Below are 24727 nucleotides of genomic sequence, written 5' to 3'. Positions count from 1 at the left end.
CAATTCATTGTAGTATTTCCATGTTTGACAGAATAGGTTTAAAAGAAAGGAACTACAATGGCCTCTTGGATTCTTAAACACTGTATCAAACCCTGACTTTCCAGATTATCTTTCATTTAGAAGATCACATACGTTTAGCATGGGCAATCTTCACTTTGCAAAAGAGATAATTCTCAAAAGATCCTTAAAGTGAATTTCCATACTTGTTTCATGGCTAAAGATTAGACAACTGCTAACTTTGAAATTTTTACCTAGCCCAAATCAATTAATGAGGAGGTCATAGCCAAGTATACCACATTTCCCAAATTAAACCAAGACACATCTTACAATTAGGGAGACGATTTGTAATTTGTTTCACACTAGAAAATTTAGAGTGTATAGATAGTAATCCTGGCTATTATAAGCATCTAGTATAGTGACTTCTCTCTCTTCTTTTCCTTAAAATATGATTACCCTATAAAATCCAAAGTAAACAATTTTATGAGAACCTCTTATCAAGGCAGCACTGTGCTAGGTACTGTTGGACACACAAAAATTACAACAACTGACTCTTTTAATGGTGCGTTACAGTTAACAAAACTTTCATGTGTATATAACAACATTGGCTTCTCCTAATAACTTACAGAAAAAAGCAGGGGGTAAGTTTCTATCTTATAGAAGCCAAAAGAAATGAACTGACATATCTAAAGTTACATAGCAAATATATGGACTCAAGTATAGGTCTTTGAACTCACAAGCCAGTTCTCTTTCCGCTCTGCCCATAGCATAAAACAGGATCTCTGAATTTAAGGAGTTTATAATCTAGGTTGAGAACAGTTATATAACAATAGACTAAAATAATATTACAACACAACAGTAGAAAAGCTGCCAAAGGAAGTAGATTAGAAAGTAACTTTGAAGGCTGAGAATTAATAAAAACAATCCCAAAGGAAAATGCTGGCATACTGAATTCCACATAAATGTAATACTCCTGTAAATTAAAAAAATAGCTTAAACATTTTTAAAGTAAATAATGGACCAAGAAAATATGGCAGCAAATATGACAGACAAAAGACTACTCTTTATATAAAGAGCTTATAGAAATTAAAACAAAGACATTAAAGTCCAAATAGTTGAATAAGCAAAGAATGTAAACAGACAATATATAAAAGAGGATATAGTAGCAAATCTACATGTGAAAACTATCCAACCTTGCTACTACAAATGTTTAAAGAAAAAGAAAAAAAAACAAAAAGAGATACTATTTTGAATATTACATAGCTTTATAATTAATAATATACAAAATTAGTGTGTATATAAAACTGGTGCTATCTAAAATTGCTGGTGGCATAAGAGCCGTCCCAATGTGCATCTCTTTTCCTCAAAAACCTCATTTCTGGACATTTATTCTAAAGAAATAATCCACATGGAGGGAAATTTTTATGCATAAAATATCAATCAAGACATTATTTATAATAACAACAGAATAGGGAAAGCAACCCAGGTACCTAACAAAAAAAAGCATGCATGAGTAAAATATGATGCATGCATGTTATAGCTTGTTATAAAACTATTAAAATAATCTGTCTGAAGATGGTACCAAAATGGGAAAAATGCCTATAAAACATTGTCAATTGAAGAAAAGCATGTTCTCAGCTATGAATATATACACACAACATGACTGAAACATAATATAAGAGTAACAATATTAGAAAATTTGCTGATCGCTTTGTGCCAGGCTGAGTTCTTATTCTGTTTCACATATGATATCCCATTTAATAATCATAACAACCCTGGGAAGTAAGTACTGTTGTTTTTCCAATTTTCCAGATTGGGAAATTGAGACTTAGATATGTTGACTATCTCAAGGTCACAAAGCTCATAAATGATGATACACAGGACAGAAAACCTATGCTCCCCAAAGTTTTCCAGTTGGGGAACTGGGATTATGGGTCAGCTTCTCCACCCTATCATCCTCCTCATTTCTCAAGTATTTCTTTAATGTCATATTTTTTCTATAATTTTTTAGATAATTTATCTGTAATAAAAATTACAAATAAATGATTTAATAAGAAATAAAGGGAGCTGAAGATACAGGACCAAGTGTCAGTCTCCCAAGGCAATAGAAAGAAAAGTAAAAATAAGCAAATGTGACCTAATAAAACTTATAAGCTTTTGCACAGCAAAGGAAACCATAAACAAAATGAAAAGTCAACCTACAGACTGGGAGAAAATATTTGCAAATGATGTGACTGACAAGGGCTTAATTTCCAAAATATAAAAACAACTCATACCACTGAATAACAAAAAAAACCCAAACAACCCAATCGAAAATGGGTAGAAAACCTAAACAGACATTTCTTCAAAGAAGACATACAGATGGCCAATAGGCACATGAAAAGATGTTCATCATCACCAGTTATTAGAGAAATGCAAATCAAAACTACAATGACATACTACTGCACACTGTCAGAATGGCCATCATTAAAAAGTCCACAAATAATAAATGTTGGGGAGGGTATGGAGAAAAGGGAAACTTCTTACACTGTTGGTGGGAATGTAAATTGGTGCAGCCACTATGGATAACAGTATGGAAGTTCCTCAAAAAACTGAAAATAGAGTTACCATATGATCCAGCAATCCCATGCCTTGGCATATACCATGTAAAACTATAATTCAAAAAGATACATGCACCCCTGTGTTCATAGCAGCACTATTTACAATAGGCAAGATATGGAAACAACCAAAATGTCCATCGACAGATGAATGGATAAAGAAGAAGTGGTATATATATATAACGGAATATTACTCAGCCATCAAAAAGAATGAAATAATGCCATTTGCAGCAACATGGATTGACTTAGAAAATACTAAGGGAAGTAAGTCAGAAAGAGAAAGACAAATACCATACGATATCACTTATATGTGGAATCTAAAATATGACACAAATGAACATATCTAGGAAACAGAAACAGACTCACAGGCATAGAGAACATACTTGTGGTCGCCAAGGGGGAAGGGAATGGGGGAGGAAAGGATTGGGAGGTTGGGATTAGCAGATGCAAACTATTATATATAAGATGGATAAACAGCAAGGTCCTACTGTATATCACAGGGTACTATATTCAATATCCTGTGATAAACCATAATTAAAAAGAATACAAAAAGAATATATATATATATATATATATATATATATATATATGTATAACTGAATAACTTTGCTGTACAGTAGAAATTAACACAACATAGTACTGGGCTGGCCGAAAAGTTCATTCGGGTTTAACCTCAGAAAGACCCGAACGAACTTTTTGGCCAACCCTATAAATCAACTATACTTCAATTAAATATATTTTAAAAAAAGATTCATAACCATGTGAATAATTAGGAATTATTATATAATATAAATAATTAGGAATTATTATTATAAAAAGGAATTCAAAGAGAGAGATCCCTTCAGGCTTGGTGGCTTAGGAAGGCTTTAAGAAAAAGATGAGATTTGACTGGGAAGTAGAGACATAGCTGGTGGTTGCAGAGGTTAAGGGAATAATGTTGGGTATTCCCGAAGGTGATACAAAGACTGAAAAAAAAAAAAGCTTGGTTGTAGCAGTGAAGACGAAGCTATGTTTAAGGGATAGTCTATTGACCTGTTTGACTGAAGGAAAGAGTGTGTATGAGGTAGCTAAAGCAAGGGCCAGAGCGTGAGGGGATATTAATTTTAAGACAAGGGTTTTGCCTTATTCCCAGAAGCAACAGAGAGCCACTGAAGATGTTTTCATTTTCTTTCTTTCTTCCTTCCTTTCTTTCTTTCCCTTTCTTTCTTTCTTTCTTTCTCTCTCTCTCTCTTTCTTTCTCTCTCTCTCTCTTTCTTCCTTCCTTTCTTTCTTTCTTTCTTTCTTCCTTTCTTTCTTTCTTTCTTTCTTCCTTTCTTTCTTTTTCTTTAAAACAAGCTCTGTTTCTGAAAGACTGATATTATGTCAGAGCCAAAAATGGACAGGAGCAGGCAGAGAGAACACTCAAGAAGCCTTCATAGTAAACCAAGGGTGAGCTGTTAAGCAGCTGCAGGGAGGATGGCAGTGCTGTGAATGGAAAGGAACAGATGCAAGAGATATTGTCTGAGAAGACTTGGCAGAATACGGTGTCTGATTGGATATGGGGGTGAGGAAGAGGAAAATCATTGTTCAATGTCTCAGCACTCCATTCCACAAACTCACAAGTGCTGAATTCTCTTGGCTCCTACTTTCTGTTTAAATGATTTTGAATATTTTTTCCTCCCAAGCATTTCACAATGCCTTCTGAGATAATCAGAGACCCACTAGGGTGTGGCAAAACTGGTCACCATTCTAATCAAAAGATTATTGCTCCTAGCTCTCCAGTTAATGTCTACCATCTTTCAGCTAATCTCTAGCATATGCAGCAGCTACTGAGACTTTGGCATCAAGGAAAAAAAGTAAGTTATACCACAGAAGTATAGATGTATAAGCCCATCTCCTCATTTTGTAGAGGATAAAACTGACATAGTGAGAGGGGTCCTGACTGGAGGCTTTGCTGCCTGAGTTTGTCCCCAGTATTCTGTTTAGCAAAACTTTTTTCACAGCAGTATTTTCCTCCAAAGTTTCTAAGTTACCCAGATCTGATTAGGAGTGACAGTCTTCAGTGTGAATAGAGGGTGACAGTTTCCTTAATACATAGCATGGAACCTGGTCAAGGTTTGTCTTTTGTGATAAATGATGTCCTGGTTTCTACTAGAAACATTATCGCATAATATATTAGTTTTATGTCAAAGTTCTGAAGTTTTTATAATCTTTCCTTTCAATGTGCTAGGGTCCTTGTCATAGGGTCTTTTAAAAATATGACCATAGGGCATTTAAAGGAGTGACATACTGATTTATAAAACCTTCTACATGGATCAGGCATGGAAACCAAAAACATGTAAACTAAAAACATTTACTTCTGTGAAAAATTCTGCTACAACTCAATAATAAATAAGTGCACAATGACTGAACATTCAAAGAACAGCTTTGAATTCATATGTCTAATTTATGAGATCAATGAATTAGTGTCATGGTAATGAAGCTATACAATTTACCCTCAAGCCAGGGCTAACAGGATCCAGGTTGCTTCCACGTGGTCACTATGCAGCCAGGATGTCCTAACATAGGTAGGGAGGCAGCAGGTTCTATGGGGATAAGGGGAGCCAAGGAGTGTAGAAGGGTGAATGGAGGGCACCCAGCAGGAGATGAGGGGAATGAAACCCAGATGTTTTCTAGTGAGCATTGCAGACAGATTAATATAAAATAGACACTGGATGATGTTTGCAGCACCTGTGCTCATTTTGACTGTAAGTAAATCATCACAATGGGACATTGGATCTGCCTGAAGACCAGACTGTAGATTCCAATGACTATCCCAAACACCTGTTCATTTCTTGTCACCAGCCAGCCTCTGGACAAGTTTGTGTGTGTCTGTGTTTCCAGCTATGCATATCAGTCATGCTGAACCAAATGGTATTAAAAATAAAACATAAAACCTTTCATATATATTATAGACTTCAGTGGTGCCAAATTCTGATGGAATAAAGAAAATGAAAAACTAACAACAAAATATGTACCTAGAGGAAGTTCTGGGAAAGAAGACATGGTTATAAACAGAGGAAATGATATAGCACTGGCAAAGGCATTTATTATTATTTTTTGTTTGAAAAGGGTTTTTGTGGATAAGGGATATAAGCTTAATCATCAGTAACAGCTGGGTCAGAGGAGATACCCAGGAGGGAGCAGACTATAGGAGAAAGAGCTGAGGAAACACGGACTACCAGTTCCCCTCTCTTGCTGACTACGAACTTTGGGCAAGACACCTCTTCACTGGGTAGCCAGAGAGGAAGCTGAACCAAGTTTTTAAGGTCATTTCCAGATCTGATATTTTATAATTATATGAAGTCTCATTCTTTTTCTGCTTGTTTTTGAAAGAACAAATCCTTCAAACATGGTTATTGTGGTAGTGCCTTTCCTGAGGGCCTTAGTGGGTGTATATTTGTAACAATAATCTTATTTTTATGTAGACATTTAGTCATGTCAGGACATTCAATTCGGGGCTTGGGTTCTTCTTTTTTGCAGTTGGGAACCTATGGAACTTCCGACTATAGTTTTCAATCCAAATCTGTTTCTTCTATCCCCAAAATACACCCCTTTAAAGAAGATTATATTGATGAATATCAGGCATCCAGTAAGGAGCAGAAGGATGGTAAAGAAACATAGGCTCGTAGATTTTCTAAAAGAAAGTACATACTGGAAAACTGAAAATTCCACATTGCTAAGTAAACATACTCTTTACAGGTTTAGGGCCATAAAATTGTAAGTAGGTTTAGCTCTGCTGACTCTTGTCATAATGGAAAGAGCAGCCTATAAAGACTAGAGGGCCCAGGTCTGTCACTCAACATGCCAATCAATGTTCAGAGAGAAGAAACATCAAGCATAAGTCACACAAGCAAATATAGAAGCCTGTAGTTCTGATGAAGAACTCCTCATCACAACTGCCAAAGTTGCTTAAAATGCAAATGGGGACTGGGAAGGAGGCCTGAAGTCCTGTTAGTGCCCTCTGCGATTTAAATAAGGCTTGTGTATACATGATGAAAGCCTACTCTATGCACTCCCCAGGCAGTCAGTGTGTGGAAGGGGAAAAAAGCCAAGGAGAAGCAAGCCTGGAAAGAAAAGGGGAGCACATGATGGTTCTTCCTTAGGATATGCCTAGAGAGAGAAGGAGGAAGAAGGGGAAACTGGGATTTCATTATGCCCTGAGGCCAACGGTTTTTCCCTAACAGACATGACTAATTTTCTAATGAATGTCAGTGAATAATCAGGATTTGCTAGGTTCGGTGTAGGGGAAGGGTGGGAGGGTCTGTCTAATGGTAAATATATATACAGGGGAAAAGCCACTAACTTTCTGATAAAAGTATTTTTTCCTAAATGAGTCACAAAGCAAAGGAGATAAGTTTATTTTTGTATTTGGCACAGAGGATTCAAGGTCAAAAGAAAAACAAGGATGTTATGTTTTAATGGGACAAAACTTAATAGAGTGAAAAGTTTCTTAGTTCCTTGGTCCTTCCTTTAAACAATCGTCTACCAGGAGGTTCCAGTTAATTCTCTGAAGTTTTTTAAAGATCAATTTAGTAGCTGGAATCTAGTGAAATAGCATCAAGGCAAGCTTGCTGTTAGCCATGCTCTGATCTTTTTCCCCAGTTCTTATAACCCTTACATCCCAGAATTGGGCCTCTTTCATTCATCCATCCCTGTCAATACTCTAGTTCTTCATATTTGGGGGTATTAACTTATGACATAATGGAAAGTGCAACACATGAAAACTAAGAGACCAAGGCCTGTTATTTAATATCCCAGTGCAGATTGAACAAACATAAGTTACACAAGTAGCTAGTCTTTATGAACTGCTCCCAGGCTCCCAGACTTCTCAGATGTTGACCTCTAATTTCTACTACATGTTCTGACTCCCACTGTCTACTTTGGAATCTTCCTAAATCCACTGTCCTACTCCAGCAAGTTTGTCCATCCAAGAGAAGATTCTGAAAATACTACAAGGTGCTTTTCTTCCAATTAATAAGTAAAATATCACAAAAGTAATCTATCAGTCAAACCATAATCTTGTTACCAGTTGAATATTGGCCTGTACAAAGTCATAGAATTTATACTAAAAGGATAGTATCTGCTTACAGAAGAAACCCTTAAATCTGGGCTCTCTGTATCATCTGCACTCCTACTAGCAGACCTCAGCCATTCACTTCCAAATTAAGTTATTCAACTTATACAAAGATCTTATTGTAATATTAATGTAGTTAAATCTCTACTAAAAAAGTCTGTCTCAGCCTTCATACCACCTATTTTGGGTAGAAATGCTCTTATGTCAAGCTGTATGATCTATCTTAGAGAAAGCATTCTGAGTCCTTAGGGGGTTTTGTCCCCACCCTATACCTTGTCACTCGACCTGTTTTCCCACTTGTCTTAGAGTTGAGGGAGGAGATTCCACATTAGGCAAATTAATTTGAGTCACAAAAAAGAGCAAATTTATATTTTCTGGGTTATGATATTAAACACGAGCAGAAGATGTTACCAGTGCTATCTATAGATATTCAAAATGTTGCCACTTTTAGAAACAAAACTTGATATCTTCTGAATTTAAAGCCAAATTGAGCACTTTGTGGTTTTATTCTAGTTGTTATTAGTAAAGCACTAGTTCTTCTTTCAAAAACAAAACAAAACAAAGAAAGACTTGATCAAAAGTTCACATTGTTAAAGGCTTTTATAAAATAATTCAAGAAAACAATACTTTTAAAAATGGACTGGTACAGGGACTTCCCTGGTTGTCCAGTGGGTAGGACTCTGTGCTCCCAATGCAGGAGTCCCAGGTTCGATCCCTGGTCCGGGAACTAGATTCCACATGCATGCTGCAACTGAGAGTTCACATGCCACAACAAAGAAGTCCACCTGCCTCAACTAAGAAGCCCGCATGCCACAAGTAAGAAGTCTGCATGCCACAATGAAGATCCTGCATGCCACAACTAAGTCCCGGAGCAGCCTAAATAAATAAACAAATAAATAATTCTGTAACAATATATGGTGATGGATGTTAACTAGACTTTGTGATCATTTTGCAATACATAAAAATATTGAGTCATTATGTTGCACACCTGAAACAAATATAATGTTGTATGCCAGTTATATCTTAATAAAAATTATAACATGAGATAAAATTTTAAAAGGAACCCAGTGAGGTAGGTGTTAGGGACCAACATTTATTTACCAGTGCTCCCGCTTCCATGTGGAGAGGCAGAATTCCCTAGAAAAGAACTCAGTTTTTCGCCCACACTCACCCCCATTTCCTCCTTCCCATGGGAGCAGTGACTCCTCTACTGGTGAATCAAAGAGAAGGGGTACATTTCTTCCTTCTTGATATCTTAGAACTATAGGTAGAGTATATTCTGTCTTCTCTGGGACAGGTGTGCCCTGTGGAGTAGACCTGCCTGGGTCTCAATTCAATGCAGGAGGAAGGATATAATAGCAAATCCATTTGGTCTACCAAAATCATTCCCATTCTCCAAGCAACTTTATTCGTTGTTAAAAAAAAAAAGGTTGAGGGGAAGGCAGATAAGCTCTGCGATGATGAATATAGTTCTTTTTGTAGGGGCAAATGAAAAAAGGGACTTAAAACTAACGTCATTCTATACACAAGAAATTTATTATTTTTTCATTGCAGAAGAATTTAAAGGTCGTTATAGATGATAGCATTCTTTATATTTCTGTATTTTCTACACAGCACAGAATTGGGCACAGAAAAGTAGATCACTGTAGATTTGTTAATTGGTAAATTGAAACTATGAGGCAGTATAGGAAGTATAAAGCTCCCTTAATTTTCCACCTACTTTCTCCCTCTTTCTTCTCAAAGAGAAACAATTATCAACAACTAATGTAATCAGTAAGTCTGGTTTGGAAACTGACTAGGTATTTGGTCAGACTTACGCTGGATACTGTGGAGATACAAAACAGGGGACCCAGCCCCTCCCCTTTAGAAATATAGTATAGTTAGGCAGATGAAACACAGTCGCGTACTGTGGCAGGAGAAAACAGGAGAAAGAGATTATACAAAGTTAGTGTTGGTGGAGGTCAAAGACTGTGAGAAGAACTGTGCTCCAGGAAAGCACCACGGAGGAAGTGAGACTTAATGAGTGAACAGATTTCTGCTGTGTACTTATCCCCAGGAAGATGATTATGTGTAAGACTTCCTGAGGGTGCTACATGGTTCCAAGGCAAGGTGCACTATACATCATACATTGTCTCATCAAGTTTTAAAAATACATATATACAGGTGGAATCACATGAGCATCAACTGGAGCCACCTCCGAAGGAGAAAAGTCCATGTGGGAATCCTAAGGGGTATATATGTAGAGAGGCAGAGCTGGTCCCATCTACTTTGCTGGATGATGTTTACAATTTTACTGCTTGCCTATGAACCTCAGATCCAGGTAAATTCAACAATTTTATTTAGCCTCCTCTTTGTAACAGTCAAAGGACTGAACACTGTCAAGTATTCAAAGGTGAGTTAGAGGCTGATTGAGGTGAAAAATAGATATATATGGAATTGACTATAGAACAAAACATTATTTATAATGGTATGACATACAAACATTTTATTCTTTCTTAACAAAAGTGAGTCTCTGAATCACTGCCAGTTACGCAGAAGCACAGGGACTTCATTTGTCCCTTATAAATAGTTCTGCCCTTCTTCCACCAGGCAGGCAATCCAGAAGTACAAACCCCACAGACACATAGAAAACATAAAAATGAAGATACCAGTATGGACTAAGAAACAAGAGCAATGTTAATACTGTTCTAGTTTAAGGTACAGTGTGTGATGGGAAGAACTTTACTATCATTTGCTGTATACCACCAATACACAACGTATATAGATGTGCTGTGGAGGGTTCTAGGTAAAACTTCTTTGGATGCATAAGATGGTAGTGTGATTCAGAGAAAGTAGTCTCAAGAGAATATGTTCATTAAAACACACATGCACACACAGAGAGAGAAAGAGAGAGAGAGAGAGAAAACCTTATGTGCTTAGTTGATTTGTTGGGAGACATTTTTGGCTTCTTTGAATTTCCTATATAAACAATTATAATTACCTTTATTTTGAATTGCTGGGGAGAGATTTCTACCTGCATTTGGATGCAGATTTGGAGTTCAAATGTTTTTCTTGCAGAGTTGTCTTTGAAGAAATTGCTTTTTTGGTGACAGAGTCATATTCTGGTCACAGTCTCAGCACATTCATCATAGTATTTGTTGGATGTTCTTGTTAGTTATCACTTCCTCATCCAGGTTCACAATCCCATAGGATATACTCACTTCCTGCGTGAATTCATTCTTGGGTCGCTTCTAAATATACATGAATTTTCTTTTGTGTGCATGCCTCATTGTTGTTCAATAACAATTCTTGGCATTGATTGAGAACTGATTTTTTCTCAAGGTCTTCATAAATAAAACAGCAAATAAGATACCAATGTCACTCGACTAAAATTTCCAGCCCAAAAAGGTGCTGAAAAGACCGAGTAAGAGTACTCCAGGATGGGATACCCTTTAGCTACCTTGCAATGTTTAGAGAAGTGGAGAATTTAGCATTTCACAGTCCCTGTAAATAAAAGATCTTCTTAAAGCTTAAAGGTCAAGGGGTAAGATCACAGTGGATGAAAGAAAACATTCTCCTTATTCATAATAAATGTTAGCATTTGTATAATTATCTATTTCTATTTATAAATGCCAGTATTCTATTTTGCCGCATTTAGTAGAATCTTTTAAATTTAAAATTCCAATACCAAATATGAGGAAAGAAGCCAGTTGTTCTGAGTTAACTACAACACAAACAGAACATAGGAGACTAGACCTCTTCCTTCCGAGACTGTGTGGACAATATTTTTATGTAGGATTCTTCTCAATGTGGTAAAGGCAATTACAAATTTCAGTTGCTAAAACAAACAAACAAAAATTCTGAGAAGATAATTCCCCTAACTTGAAAGTCAGAAGTATAATTGATGTGTCACACACTACATTCCTCCTTTATGCAAGACTTCCCTTTTGCACTAGTACAGAAACATGGCAACCACACTAAAGTGTAAGCAGCACTTTTTGTGGACCTTGAGTTTGGGTTAGGATATTGTCAACCAGATTTTCCAATCATGATCTGACTTAATTTTTTAGGACTGACTGTGCCATTGACCTGATGAGAATCTAATTTAGAGCATTGCTTTGTTGTGTATGCTCTTCTGACCTCATTATTAACAAGATGCCATCATACTTTAGAATAATTAAAGGCTTTGGAATATGAATACATTGAGGTTATCTAAAAATTAGTGAAGTGAAAATCAAAAACAAAGTTACATTTCAAGAACAATCGAGGTGAATCCTGTCATAAAACCACTTGGGATTTTGTGTTCTTTAAGAATAAACTAGGAACAGAATATGTTGACCCACCAAGAAAACTAAATATGAAGGTAAAAATAGTATCTGGTTTAACAATCATTAATAAAAATACAAATGATTGTGCTTTCATTGAATAAGAACATAACTCTAAAGCCACAAAGACATTTTAGTATCACTCAGTAATATATTATGGAACAACTGAAGCAACTAGACATTCTTACAAGCATTCCTAGGGCTAAACTTTAATGTCTCTCTTATAGTATTCAGGACTGGAACTCATGTAAAGTTTGATCACATAAGGCATGTTCAGATATTGATTCATAACTCTATTTTAAAAATTTCCCGGGTAGTCTGCAATGAGATAAGAATTTTTACACAATTTAGAGAAGGTGCATTGAAAATGCAATTATTTTCACTAGATTTTTCAGTTGCCTTAAATGAGAAGAAAAGTGGCTTTTATAAATGAGGGTGGACCACAATTTCCTCTTAACCCCAAAGATATGACTAAATCATTGTGAAAAGATGATGAAATTTATTTCTTATATGTAAGAAAACATTGAATTTTCCCATTATCATAACTTACTAGCCTACAAAGCAACCTTAAATGGAGTCAAGAAACAAGAGTCTACTCCAGAAAGTGAGTGTCTATGTTACTTTTGGTGTGGAGCCCTAGCTATGCTCCCCAAGCTGAGCTTGCAGGGAAACTGTGGACCTAGAAATTGTCCGGCTCTTTAAAGATTTAAACCAAACTCCTGAAATTATATACAGAAGCAGATGGCTGACCAGCTTCCCCTGTAGTTGTTTCTCTGCTGACAAAAGCAACTGCACAACTCAGGAGAAATAAGCTTTAAAATGAGTAGAGTATAGCCATGTACCCATGGCCAGCAAAGTTGCACAAGGGTTTCAAATGTTTTTAGTCCTGAACAAAATCTTAGGTAGGAATCTCTGCTTGCAGTATGGGCAGGGGATTCATGCTTCATTTCCATAGAGAATATGCTAATTATTTTCTCTGCTTTCAAGCCAGCTCCCTTGTTGATTTTCTCATTTATTTTAGTGGCAGCGGGACAATATAAGGTTGAGTATAAACACTGGAATCAGACCACCTGAGTTAGAGTTTGACCTTGGGCAAGTCATCTAACTTCTGGAAATTCAGTTTCTTCATCAATGAAGTGGGGAATGTAATAGTATTTCACAGCACTGTGGTAAAGATTAAATAACATAATCAATTTAATGTGCTTAGTACAGAAATCTAGCATTTGATGCATTCCACAAATGTTTGGTATTGTTACCAACGGCACCACCATTTTCCAAATCTTGGATTCCCAATCATCCAGAACAGAATTATTTTTTCTAATTTTTTCTCCCTCATATGATTTATTCCAGCACCAGACTTTGTAAAATATGGCTCCTAAACATCTATGGAAGTTGTCCCTTTATTTTCAATATTGCAGTCATCAATGTATTCCACCTCCTCTCACATAGACTATGGGAGTGCCTCCTAACTCATATCCCAATACATCTTGTTGTCATATTAATTTTCCTAAATAGAATGCCGGGTGTGAAGCCATTGCAGTAGAGCTTGGAATTTAAGCTTTCTTGGTAGCACTAGCTGTGGATGGAAGTGCTCTGCTGGACTGTAGAATTGCTATATCCCACTCCACAGCATGGGACCAACATTCCCGCTACAAAAACTGGAGAGCTCATAATAAATGGTATTGTCATGTGTGCAGTGGTGACATAACTTACAAGGGCAAAGTTGTATCTGCTTAGTCACCACTGTATTCCCATGGCTGATTACAGAAGAAGGCAGTATACCCTTGGTAAATATTTGATGAACAAATAAATGAGTTAATAAATTAAATGGTATCACAGATGCCACTAGTAGCCTTATTTTTGTGTGGTTGAATTTTGGGTCATTCAAAGAGAGTTGACAACGTTGCTTGGCATTCAATTGTTTGCCATATTCCATTTAGCTCAAGTTGTGATAACTTAGTCATCATTTGGCATGTGAGAATAAGGAATTCATTTATAGACTTAAATGGTGTGGATTCTGACAAGATTAGCAACATTAGCTGGTAGTATTTGTTTTATGTATTTGGGCACTCCTATATTAGGTGCATATATATTGATGAGTGTAAAATCCTCTTCTTATATTGATCCTTTTCCCATTATATAGTGACCTTCTTTATCTTTCTTTATGGCTTTTGTTTTAAAGTCTACTTTGATATGAGTATTGCCACTCTCACTTTCTTCTCTTTTCTGTTTGCATGAAATATCTTTTTCCATCCCCTCACTTTCCAATCTATGTGTGTTCTTTGCCCTAAGGTGGGTCTCTTGTAGGCAGCATATTGTAAGCTCTTGTTTTTTTATCCAGTCTGCCTCTCTATGTCTTTTGATTGGAGCATTCAGCCCATTGACATTTGGGGAGGAGGGAGGGAGAGGGATGGACTGAGAGTTTAGGGTTAGTAGATGCAAGCTATTACATTTAGAATAGATAAACAACAAGGTCCTACTGTACAGCACAGGGAACTATATCTAACCTCCTGGGATAAACCATAATGGAAAAGAATATTAAAAATAATGTATATATGTGTATAAATGAGTCACTTTGAAGTACAGCATAAATTAACACAACATTGTAAATCAACTATACTTCAATTAAAAAATAGAGAAAAACAACAACAACAAAAACTTTAGCTGGAATTGGTATGGCAGCCAGATGCCCACAGTTCCAAAGACAAGAAAGTGAGAGAAATTGATTTTGAGAAACAAGAAGTTATTGCTGGGAAGGAACAAGTACAAGAAAAAGATTAATCAATGAGAACCACTTTTTATTAGATGGAAATATGTTCACTATACTGGTTGCAGCCCAATGAGCAAGTAGCAGGTTACATTTTGAAATTTAAAAAAAAACATGCAGGAAGTATTTACCTTTCATAAATGGGCACTAACTATGGGTGTTATTGCTATTCTATGATTCTAACACAAGCATTACGTATTTATATTGAAAGGATAACAGCAATATCTGCTAATTTGAGACCATGCCTACAGCACATATGTCCAACAGCAGCAAAGGCCCTTAGAGATGTATGGGTGACATTCCTAAAATACAGCATGGCATTAAGAAACAGAAGATGGCCAAAGTTTTAAAAATTCAACAGAGAAGTTAAATGCTAATTTATGTGACTATTCATAGAAGTCTGACCTTTTCCAAGATGATCTATATTCAGAGACTGTGGGGTCTTAAGCAGCTCTAGAAGTTAAAGAATAGTTGAAGGATAAAAAAAATAGATCATCTTTATAACCTTGAAACCTGGCTATGTTACATACTAAAATAAGAATTGTAGCATAACCAACCACTTCACTATTCTATCCTTTTCATAATTTAAAATGTGTTTCCTCCTGCATTATCCTAAATGATCCTCACAGCAGCAGGATGAAAATATTTTACCATTCTACTGAGGAGAAAGTGAGGCCCAAGGAGATGAAGTGACTTGTTCAATGTCACAAACCTAGCAATTAATCATATACTCCATTGGTTGTTATGAGAGTTTGGGTCTATTCATTTGAAAAATAGAAATAATCTTTGCCCCTTCTGTGTGACCACATTTCAGGAAAGATACACTAAAATAATACATTATTATTCCATCCAGCACGTTGCACTTGGTAGGTAGATGTGTCAGAGCAACCACGGGTTCAACTATCTGTGTGTTATGGATCACAGGGCCAGACGAGCACAGACTCTAGGCTGAGTTGTCACAAAGGTGATGGCAAACAGAAAGTAACTGTAAAGAGAAACATCTTAGGAAGTTGAGATTTCCTCAGCCTACACTAAAGGTTGCCTCATAAATGTTAAATTATAATGGCTACACTTGAGCAAAAAGTAAGTAAAAGAACATAAAACGCCAACGTTTCTAAGCAAACTCATACATCTGGCCCTGTATAAGGCACAGGCTCCCCACTGTTCCCCTCCATCTACCTTCCCATCTGCAGCTTATCCAAGAAAATGAAGGCCGTTTTCACAAAGTTGCCGCAGTGGAGACAAGCTATGCACTTCAGAGCCAAGGAAACCTCAGTGGGAAAAACTACAACCTGGAATTTCTAGGACAGAGGGGTGGTGACTCTCAACATATTCAAGTCATTTTAATAAGTATATGAGTAGACGGGGGATTCTCTAGCACAAGCTGGATTTTTGGGGGTAAGTGTTATTATCTTCACAAAACAGACCCCTCTACTGTCTTTGGCAGCAGGACTATTTATAAACTCTTTACCACTACTACCCCTAGTCACCAACCTCCACAGCATGAATTTCTTATGGAAAGGTACTCTATCATTGTCACCAACCAGGGAGAACTGACTTTTAAGAAACGGTATGATTACACTGGCTGCTCATGTAAATGTTCCAAAAATGGTTTCTAACTCAGCCCCTTTGAGATTATTGTTTTTTTGTTGTTTTTTTTTTCACTAGAGCTGGGTTAGCATCTGGCTAAATTTTCTATCTCCAACCACACTTCCACCTCCCTAAACACATAGGTACACACACATCCCTGCTTTTCTCGCTGTGGATTTCACAGCTGGTGGCTGAAAAGAAACAAGTTCTGGGCTGAGACCTTGGTCTGGATTCTCTGGCCTGAGAGAGTGAAAGATCTGAAATATTTCAGGGATTTTCTATGAGCTTTCCATACTCCTCTGTCTCGTGTCCTACCTGCAAAATGGGCTTTGAGGAGGCAGGTGTCCTGTATTTCTGATTTAGCATTGTTCTGGGATAGGAAATTAAAATTACAAAACAAACAGATGTCAAGGAATGAAAAAATATGTTGAGAGAACGAACCAAGTAACTCTAAACGTGCTTCTGAGTGCTTTTTAAAAGGAAGGTATTATTGTAAAGGTACAGAAAAGTCCTGGAACTGTGCTTTCGGGTCCTGGGTGGGTGCAGAGAGGAGGAAGCTTGAACTGGTGCCAAGTTACAGTTCCCTGCCCCGCGGGAGGCCAGGTCCAAGTTTGGGAAAATAGAATCAGGGACAGGGGCTATTGTGGCCTGAACAGAGGCAGAAAGACACGACACAGCAGGCTTCCTTCCTGTCTTGCTCTTATCTGAGGGAGCAGAGAGCGAGGTGGGAGCACGCCTGGAGTGCAGGTGAGGAGTTTTCAGTCCCAGTCCACTGGCTCCACCCAGTTTCTCTCCTCCCACTGGCAACTCCCACCCCCATTCCAGCACTTGGACCCCCTCCCGCTCCTCCCTCGGCCCCTGCTTGGGCCCGCCCACGGCCTCCCACCCAGCTTGGGACTGCGTCATAAGTATACCCAGACCTGGGCTTGCAGTAGTGTAAAAGCAGACGAGGAGAAAGAAGGTGCAGCTAGGGCTAGCGCGATCTTCTCCTCTTCCAACCTGCAGCCCAGGACACTGATTCGAGCAGCGCCTTACCGCGCAGCCCGAAGATTCACCATGGTGAAAATCGCCTTCAACACACCCACAGCGGTGCAAAAAGAGGAGGCGCAGCAAGACGTGGAGGCCCTAGTAAGCCGTACGGTCCGAGCTCAGATCCTGACTGGCAAGGTAGCAATTCCCATTCCACCCCTGACTGCCTGCTAGGGTCAGGAAGGTGGGGTGGGGGTGGTTTGGGGGGAAGGAAGGGGAAAGTTGGGAAAGGACAAAATGAAAGCTGCTGCGGAGTTCCTGTGTTTCCGGCGGTGCTCTCTGCGCTGTCTGTTGGGTTTGCCCGGTCACCCCGATTCTGTCCATTCGCACCACCTTCCGCTTGCGGCTCCCCACGTCCCTTAGCATCTCCGTGCGTCGCGCCACGTTCCGTGGGTCCCAGCTCACGTTGTACATCGCGGAGGGATGTTCGAGGGAGTTTGAGGAGAACTCTTGGGACCAGATGTCACCTTCTCCTGGGGAACATGTGGGTAGCTAGAGATCAAAGAGAGGCACGTCACCCGGTCAGGTCCAGGGGCACACACATCTTCCACAGGGGCGGAGCGGACAAGCAGGGTGAGCAAGGACACGAGATTTAACTCTTCTTTCTTTCCTTTCGACGTGTATGAAGTTCTATGAATCTTAAGGCTTTCTAGGATCCCTGAGTGTTTGTGGAGTTGGGGCGGGGGGCAAAGGGCAACTTTGACTCGATGTGGTATGTGTTGGGGCAAGTGTGTGTCTGTGCCCGCCCGTGTATATTTTCAGTTTCTCCCTGGTCACAGGCGGTGTTAAGCATTCGGTAAAGGAGCTGTCAAAACTGAAGTTGGTCTTAATTAGATTTTGAGATGTTCACTGTGCCCTCTTACTGCAATTGCAAGAGCCTTGTATGTTTTCAGAGTGGCATTTCCTAAAGAAAACACTCTTCTTCCGTAAAAGAAATTTTGAGGGTTTTTGTTTTTCTCTTTTGTTTTTCTTTTTAGTACAGTACTTCCTTTTTGAGTGATATCGCCTCTGCCCACCCTCCCCCACAGAAAGATCTGAAGCAAGTCCGACCTTGTAATTTAATCTTCTAGCACTGCCAGGAATTGGGGGAATTTTCCCCCAAAAAATGTTAGCCATTGTTCATTTAGTCCAATTTCTATCTCCTTTAAACATCTAACACGTTTTCAGTGTTTGTAAACTACTCCTCATTTTCCTCAGTAAAATTTCAATGTTAAAAGGCACAATCGTATTTTTTTTTTCTTGTTATACAAAATCTGTGCATTGTTGGAGCTTGCAAATCTGCCCTAACTTGTCTTGTTCTCTCTATAAAGTTTAAACTTTTGTGTTCAGAGTGGAGATTTGAAAAGATCTCTGAGTGAAATGAGAATCCATGTAGTAAAACTGATTATGCCCACAATTTGAAAAGCTAATGAGCTTTTGCAGAATTTTTATCATGGAAACTTTCAATAGTTAACCCAGCAATCAAACTAGCTGTTGTATATTACACATTTCAGAACTCAAAAACACCCCCTTGCATTTTTGAGGTTTTGATTAAATGATAGAAGTTCAAATATGTAATTGTCCTACTTACTTTGTAAGGGAAATATGGCCAGATTTTTGGGGGGAGGTCTAATTAGATGCCAGTAGTTAAATATAGCCACACAATAATCCTTTTTTTCCCTCATCACCACAAACTCCATGACTTGTTGAATTCAGTTAATATGCAAGCAATACTTCTACCAGGCCTGAGGTGTTATGAGGAATAAACAAAAATAAGCATACGACAGGATCCTGACCTGGCCACCATAAGACACTGATTTAATAGTACTTGGCACATTATATTGTCATGTATTGATCAGCTCATCAGAAATTGAACACAACAAAATAGTATGTCGGAGGTTGTGTACAATGACTTTAAAATACAGTTCAGAGGGAAATGAGCTGTGGTAAGTGACAGCCCCTACCACACTGAAGTTTGGCAAATTTCAATGAAAAAAAAAATCCTTATTCCTAGTTCATCATCCATCCATGGGCACTTAGATTTTTTCCATATCTTGCCTACTATGGTGGGAAATTGACACTCTAATACTTAGATCTTGCTTAATAATAAAATCCCTGAAATATTGGAAGGAAAAATGAAATTGCAGTGCAGATTGCTCTTCTCGTATCTCAATGACAAGAAAAAATAAATAAATTAATTCCTTTGAGAATTTCGAACTAAGTCATTTTTGTGACTTTTAGGAAAGTCACTTCATTTTTCTGGGCCTCAATTTAATCATCCAAAGTATAATTTCTAAGCCCTTAGCTCTAGATTACAGGGATTCACAATCATAATTTATAGCCTTTGTAGTGTTAATATTAGGTTATTTTTTAAATAAAAATTATTTTAAATTTCTGGAAATTATTGGGACAAGGAAAACCTTCAAGACTTATAGAGTATTAATGGAGGGTTTGAACTTAAGTAAACGTAGCTAAGAAAATGTGAATACCAAATTTCTTTGAATTTTAAAGAGAAATCATTTTTTGAAGCCATTTGTGAAATGATTGCCTCTCCTTAGAATCTATGTATTTGCTTTCACCAAATTAATTAAAGTTTAATTAGCACTAAGTAGTTATGGAAAACAGCTAATGGCCTGAAAGACTTAAAACAATTCTATTTACATACCAGTCTGAATGATTTACCCTCTGATTATCAGAGAATAGACTTGCTGACTTCATTCATTATACCCTTCAGTAATACTGCTGCTTAGGGCATATTGTGACATAAAAGAATGAGATTGGAGGGCCCCTTGGTCCACTGCCCTGAGAAGAGTACAGAGTTAATTGATTACTTGTTTGCTTTGGAGTCCCTTGTTCCAATTACTAAACAAATTATGGATTTAACAGAATTTTACAGTCACTGTTACACTCAAAGCTTTGTGCCTAGCTATGACTGTACTTTAAATCTAGTGTTTTGCCCAGAACTTAAAAAACGTTATTTCATTCAAGCAATACACATCCATAGACTATTGGGTGATATTAGGAAGCCTAATTTCTCATTAAAATTAAGAATATTATGAAATAGATCTAATCTTCAATATTTTAATTTCTAAAATAGGGGGAAATGGTATATACCTACTTTATAGAACTCCTTCCTATAAAAGTTAATTTTCAAAAAACAGCTTTTTGAAAATCAGTTAATAAACCAAAGGGTATTAATTCACCTCTAATTTGGCAAACAAGTTGATGTACAAAAAATACTAAAGAAACAGTTGTATTCCAGAAAGTTAGTGATTATATCACTGTACAAGTCCAAAAAGTAATGGCTTCCATTTATTTAAAGAGGATAACTTATTGCATAAATGAATGGTTATTTTCAGCTGATTTTAGAAGTGTATACTTTGAAATAACTTTATATCTATATTTGGATTTGGAAATGCCAGAAAAAGGTTATTATAAATTGGAGATTTTCACATCTATTAAACATCAGAAAGTGTCTTGAAATTATTTTAGGCTAGGGTGAATTAACATCTTTTTAAAACATCTTGGGTTTCAAGGGAGATAAATTGTACACAAAAGCAACTATGTGTCTAAAAGCACAATCTGTTTTTTTTGTTTTTGATCTTGCTTTTTAATAAATAGGAACTCCGAGTTGCCGCCAAGGAAAAAGAGGGCTCCTCTGGGAGATGTATGCTTACTCTCTTAGGCCTTTCATTCATCTTGGCAGGACTTATTGTTGGTGGAGCCTGCATTTACAAGTACTTCATGCCCAAGGTAATATTAATGAAAGTTATTATTTTTGGATTACTAATTGCTATACATTTAGCGAAGACAAATAATTCTGTGATGGTCCCCAGATAAATGAAGATTTAGGGAAAGTTTTCAAATTAACTTTTGGTATAAAATTGATTTGTCTTCATGGTGATAATTGTAATCAATAATCCTCAGCTTGATAAACAGGACAACGAACTGATATGAGTTTGAGAAATGATTCAAATGTCATGGTAGTGAGTGTTAGAAAGTTTTGATTCTCCCTTTTTGTCTTTTAGAGTACCATCTACCGTGGAGAGATGTGCTTCTTTGATTCTGAGGACCCTGCAAATTCCCTCCAAGGAGGAGAGCCCTACTTCCTGCCTGTGACGGAAGAGGCTGACATTCGTGAGGATGACAACATCGCAATTATTGATGTGCCTGTCCCCAGTTTCTCTGATAGTGACCCTGCAGCAATTATTCACGACTTTGAAAAGGTGGGTTTCTCATTCTTATAGGTATTTCTGAATTTTCTTTTTTTTCGTAAGTTTATTGGTATTAAATCTGTTCATAAATATACAACTTTTTGCAGCAAAGCCTTTTTCATTCCTTTGCTATTGAGTATACATTAGTTGATTTTGAAAGGTTGTAACTACTTGTTCTAATGGTCATTGGAAAATCTGCAACATTGATACTCTCTGTATCATACCTAACATTTTCCCCCTCCCCAACAGGGCATGACTGCTTACCTGGATTTGCTGCTGGGGAGCTGCTATCTGATGCCCCTCAATACCTCCATTGTTATGCCTCCAAAGAATCTAGTGGAGCTCTTTGGCAAACTGGCAGTATGTATTTTGGATGTCAACTTTTTATATAAGCAATTACAAATAATTGCTTCCTCATTTTAAAAATTAATTCTTTGAGCCAAAACATTCCATTTCACTAAAATAATTTTCAAATAAAAAATATTCTGTGAACGTAAAACTGCTCTAAAAATAAAGTCTATTTAAAAAGTATATCTGCTATAGGTGAGAAATTAAATAGCGTTTTTAAGAATTTCTCTTTCAATCTTTTAAAAAAATTTTTTTAGAGTGGCAAATACCTGCCTCACACCTACGTGGTTCGTGAAGACCTGGTTGCTGTGGAGGAGATTCGTGATGTTAGTAACCTTGGTATATTTATTTATCAACTTTGCAACAACCGCAAGTCCTTCCGCCTTCGCAGAAGAGACCTCTTGCTGGGTAGGCAATTTATTTCTTCCTTCACCCTGTGTTGTTGAGACAGTGAAGGAGAGTAGGGGTGGAGTATGGGAAAAGTAGAGAGCAAATCTAGATATATTTTTATTTACACAAAAATGAAAAAGCCACTTTTATTGTGCATTTCCTCACAGGTTTCAACAAACGTGCCATTGATAAGTGCTGGAAGATTAGACACTTCCCCAACGAATTTATTGTTGAGACCAAGATCTGTCAAGAGTAAGAGGCAACAGAAAATGAGTACACTTAGTAACAGGAAGTCGGAGATTTATAATATGACTTCAACATTAAAGTGTGTGGGATACTCAAGATATTTACTCATGCATTTACTCTATGGCTTATATTAAAAAGAAAAAAAAAACCTACTAACAACTGCAAGCTCTTGTCAATTTTTAATTTAATTGGCATTGCTTGTTGTTTGAAACTGAAATGAAATAATTCTAATGTCTTTCTTTTGAATTTATAGGGTTTAGATTTCTGAAAGCAGCATGAATGTGTCAGCTAACACCCTGACAATGAATTCCATCGTGTGTGTGTGTGTGTGTGTGTGTGTGTGTGTGTTTAAGTAAGCTCTTTAATCATATGGTAGAACATGTTCTAAATTTAAAATATTTAAAATTGTTTTTGACTTTTTTGTGTAAAACATGTCAAATTGCTTAACATTGTTAAGTTTCATTTTGTTTTCCATTTTGTGCAATTTTCCTGAATTTAGAAATTAAATCTTTGCATTTCTGTCAGGTGCTCTGTAATAGGTCTGATTTATATGTAAAAAACTTTCATAAGGAAGTCATTTTCACTAATGCAATGATTCTTTCTCACTGAAAACTGTATTGTGAATTCCACAAAACTGTGTAAGTGCTGAATGCTATAAGGAATTTAGGTTGTATGAATTCTACAACCATATAATAAATTTTACCATATTCAACCACTGGTTTTCATTTGAGGGATACTTCATATGAACAATTTACATTACTTATTTAGCTTTGGTGTACCTGCAATAAATCTACAATTATGAGCCTAGCTTTGCCTTTACTCCCACCTCTACACATTTATATTTTATAATCTCATATTTTACCCCTCTTTTGATATTATATCAATTACTCTTTTATAAAGACCCCATAATTAGCTTACGTGTAAATTCAACTATTTGTTAAAAGCCTTCAGGACCACAGCAATTTCAAACCTTTAATGTGCTTCCTTTTTCATAAAAATTTAAACAGTCATATACAGCTACAATAGGTCACTAAGAACTAACCTTGGATAAGATGTTGATGACTTTTAATAACTTCACATACTGTGATCTCTACTCTAAGAGTATAAACTCCATACAAAGGGCGCCAGTACTTTAGACACTTTCTCTTGTGTTAGGTTAAAAATTGTTCCTGATATCACTGATCACCTGCTGGTAGTGATTGTTGATTAATTTTGGTAGCTAAAACTGTACCCAGTCAAATCCATAGCCTTAAATACTCTATTTAAAAAAAAAAGAAAATACATTAACTAAATATTTTTCAAGAATTTAGAAATAAAGCAATAACACAAACCTTTAAAATGGAAAAAAACATGCAATAATTAGAAAATAATAACAGCAGCTGAAAAATTCAAGAACTGGTTCCTAATAGAGAATGAGAATATTCAGAAGGAATTCGATAAAATTATACACCCACTCCTTGTATAAAAGTATAAAAATTAGGAAAAGGGAGATATGGTTTATACATTTTTATCTTAAATAGCATGATGACTAAAGATGATATTCAAGAAAGGATGCTGGTTATTGTAGCTATTCAATGTTGTTTTAGACATTGAGGTCAATGCATAATATGTGAAACAAATAACAAGTATCAATTTTTAAAAGGTGATGAAATTATGTTTATTACCCCATGGGATTTTACATATAACACATTAGTGGATTAATTGAAAACTTTGAAAATCAGTAAGAAGATTCTGTATAATATAAACAAATGCCAATGGCTTTTCTTTATATCACCAACAACCAATTAAAAAAGTAATACAAACAGGTGAAAAATATTTTATTCATAATAGCAAAAGGGACATAAAATAGCACAGAACAAGAAATTTATGGATTTATTATGAAGAAAACCATAAAACATAATTAAGAGATACAAAAGAGTTGAGTGAATGGAAAGGGAAGAAAGAGGATTACAAATAAATAAATTGTTTCCCAGTTAAATTTATTGGTTTAACCCCATTCCAATCAAAATTCCCAAAGAATGGCTTTTGGAACTTGACAAAATTATCTGAAGGTTCGTCTGGAAGTATAGATAGGTGAGAATAGTGAAAAAGAAAAACAGAAATAAAAGAGTAATTGGAGGCAGGATTTTCTTACCTGAATAACTATTAAACCACAGCCAAATTTACAAACA

The 24727-nt window shown here is 36.7% G+C and overlaps 1 protein-coding gene across 2 annotated transcripts; it reads left to right on the top strand.

Annotated features, from left to right (window-relative positions):
• The first annotated feature begins 17261 nt into the window (after window positions 1–17261).
• Window positions 17262–23268, top strand: ITM2A (integral membrane protein 2A). Of its 2 annotated transcripts, XM_036839925.1 has the most exons (6): window positions 17262–17517; window positions 20980–21111; window positions 21387–21584; window positions 21822–21932; window positions 22178–22328; window positions 22478–23268. In XM_036839925.1, the coding sequence occupies exons 1-6, from the start codon at window positions 17407–17409 to the stop codon at window positions 22564–22566; spliced, it is 792 nt and encodes a 263-aa protein (XP_036695820.1). In that variant the 5' UTR covers window positions 17262–17406; the 3' UTR covers window positions 22567–23268. The 2 variants fall into 2 exon arrangements, with proteins under 2 accessions (XP_036695820.1, XP_036695821.1); XM_036839926.1 differs by lacking the exon at window positions 21822–21932 and having other exon boundaries at window positions 22478–22703.
• Window positions 23269–24727: the final 1459 nt, after the last annotated feature.

Source organism: Balaenoptera musculus, chromosome X (genome assembly GCF_009873245.2).
Source record: "Balaenoptera musculus isolate JJ_BM4_2016_0621 chromosome X, mBalMus1.pri.v3, whole genome shotgun sequence".
Lineage (NCBI taxonomy): Eukaryota > Metazoa > Chordata > Mammalia > Artiodactyla > Balaenopteridae > Balaenoptera > Balaenoptera musculus.
The sequence above is the reverse complement of the archived record's forward strand: the minus strand, read 5'-3'. Positions and strand labels throughout refer to the sequence as shown.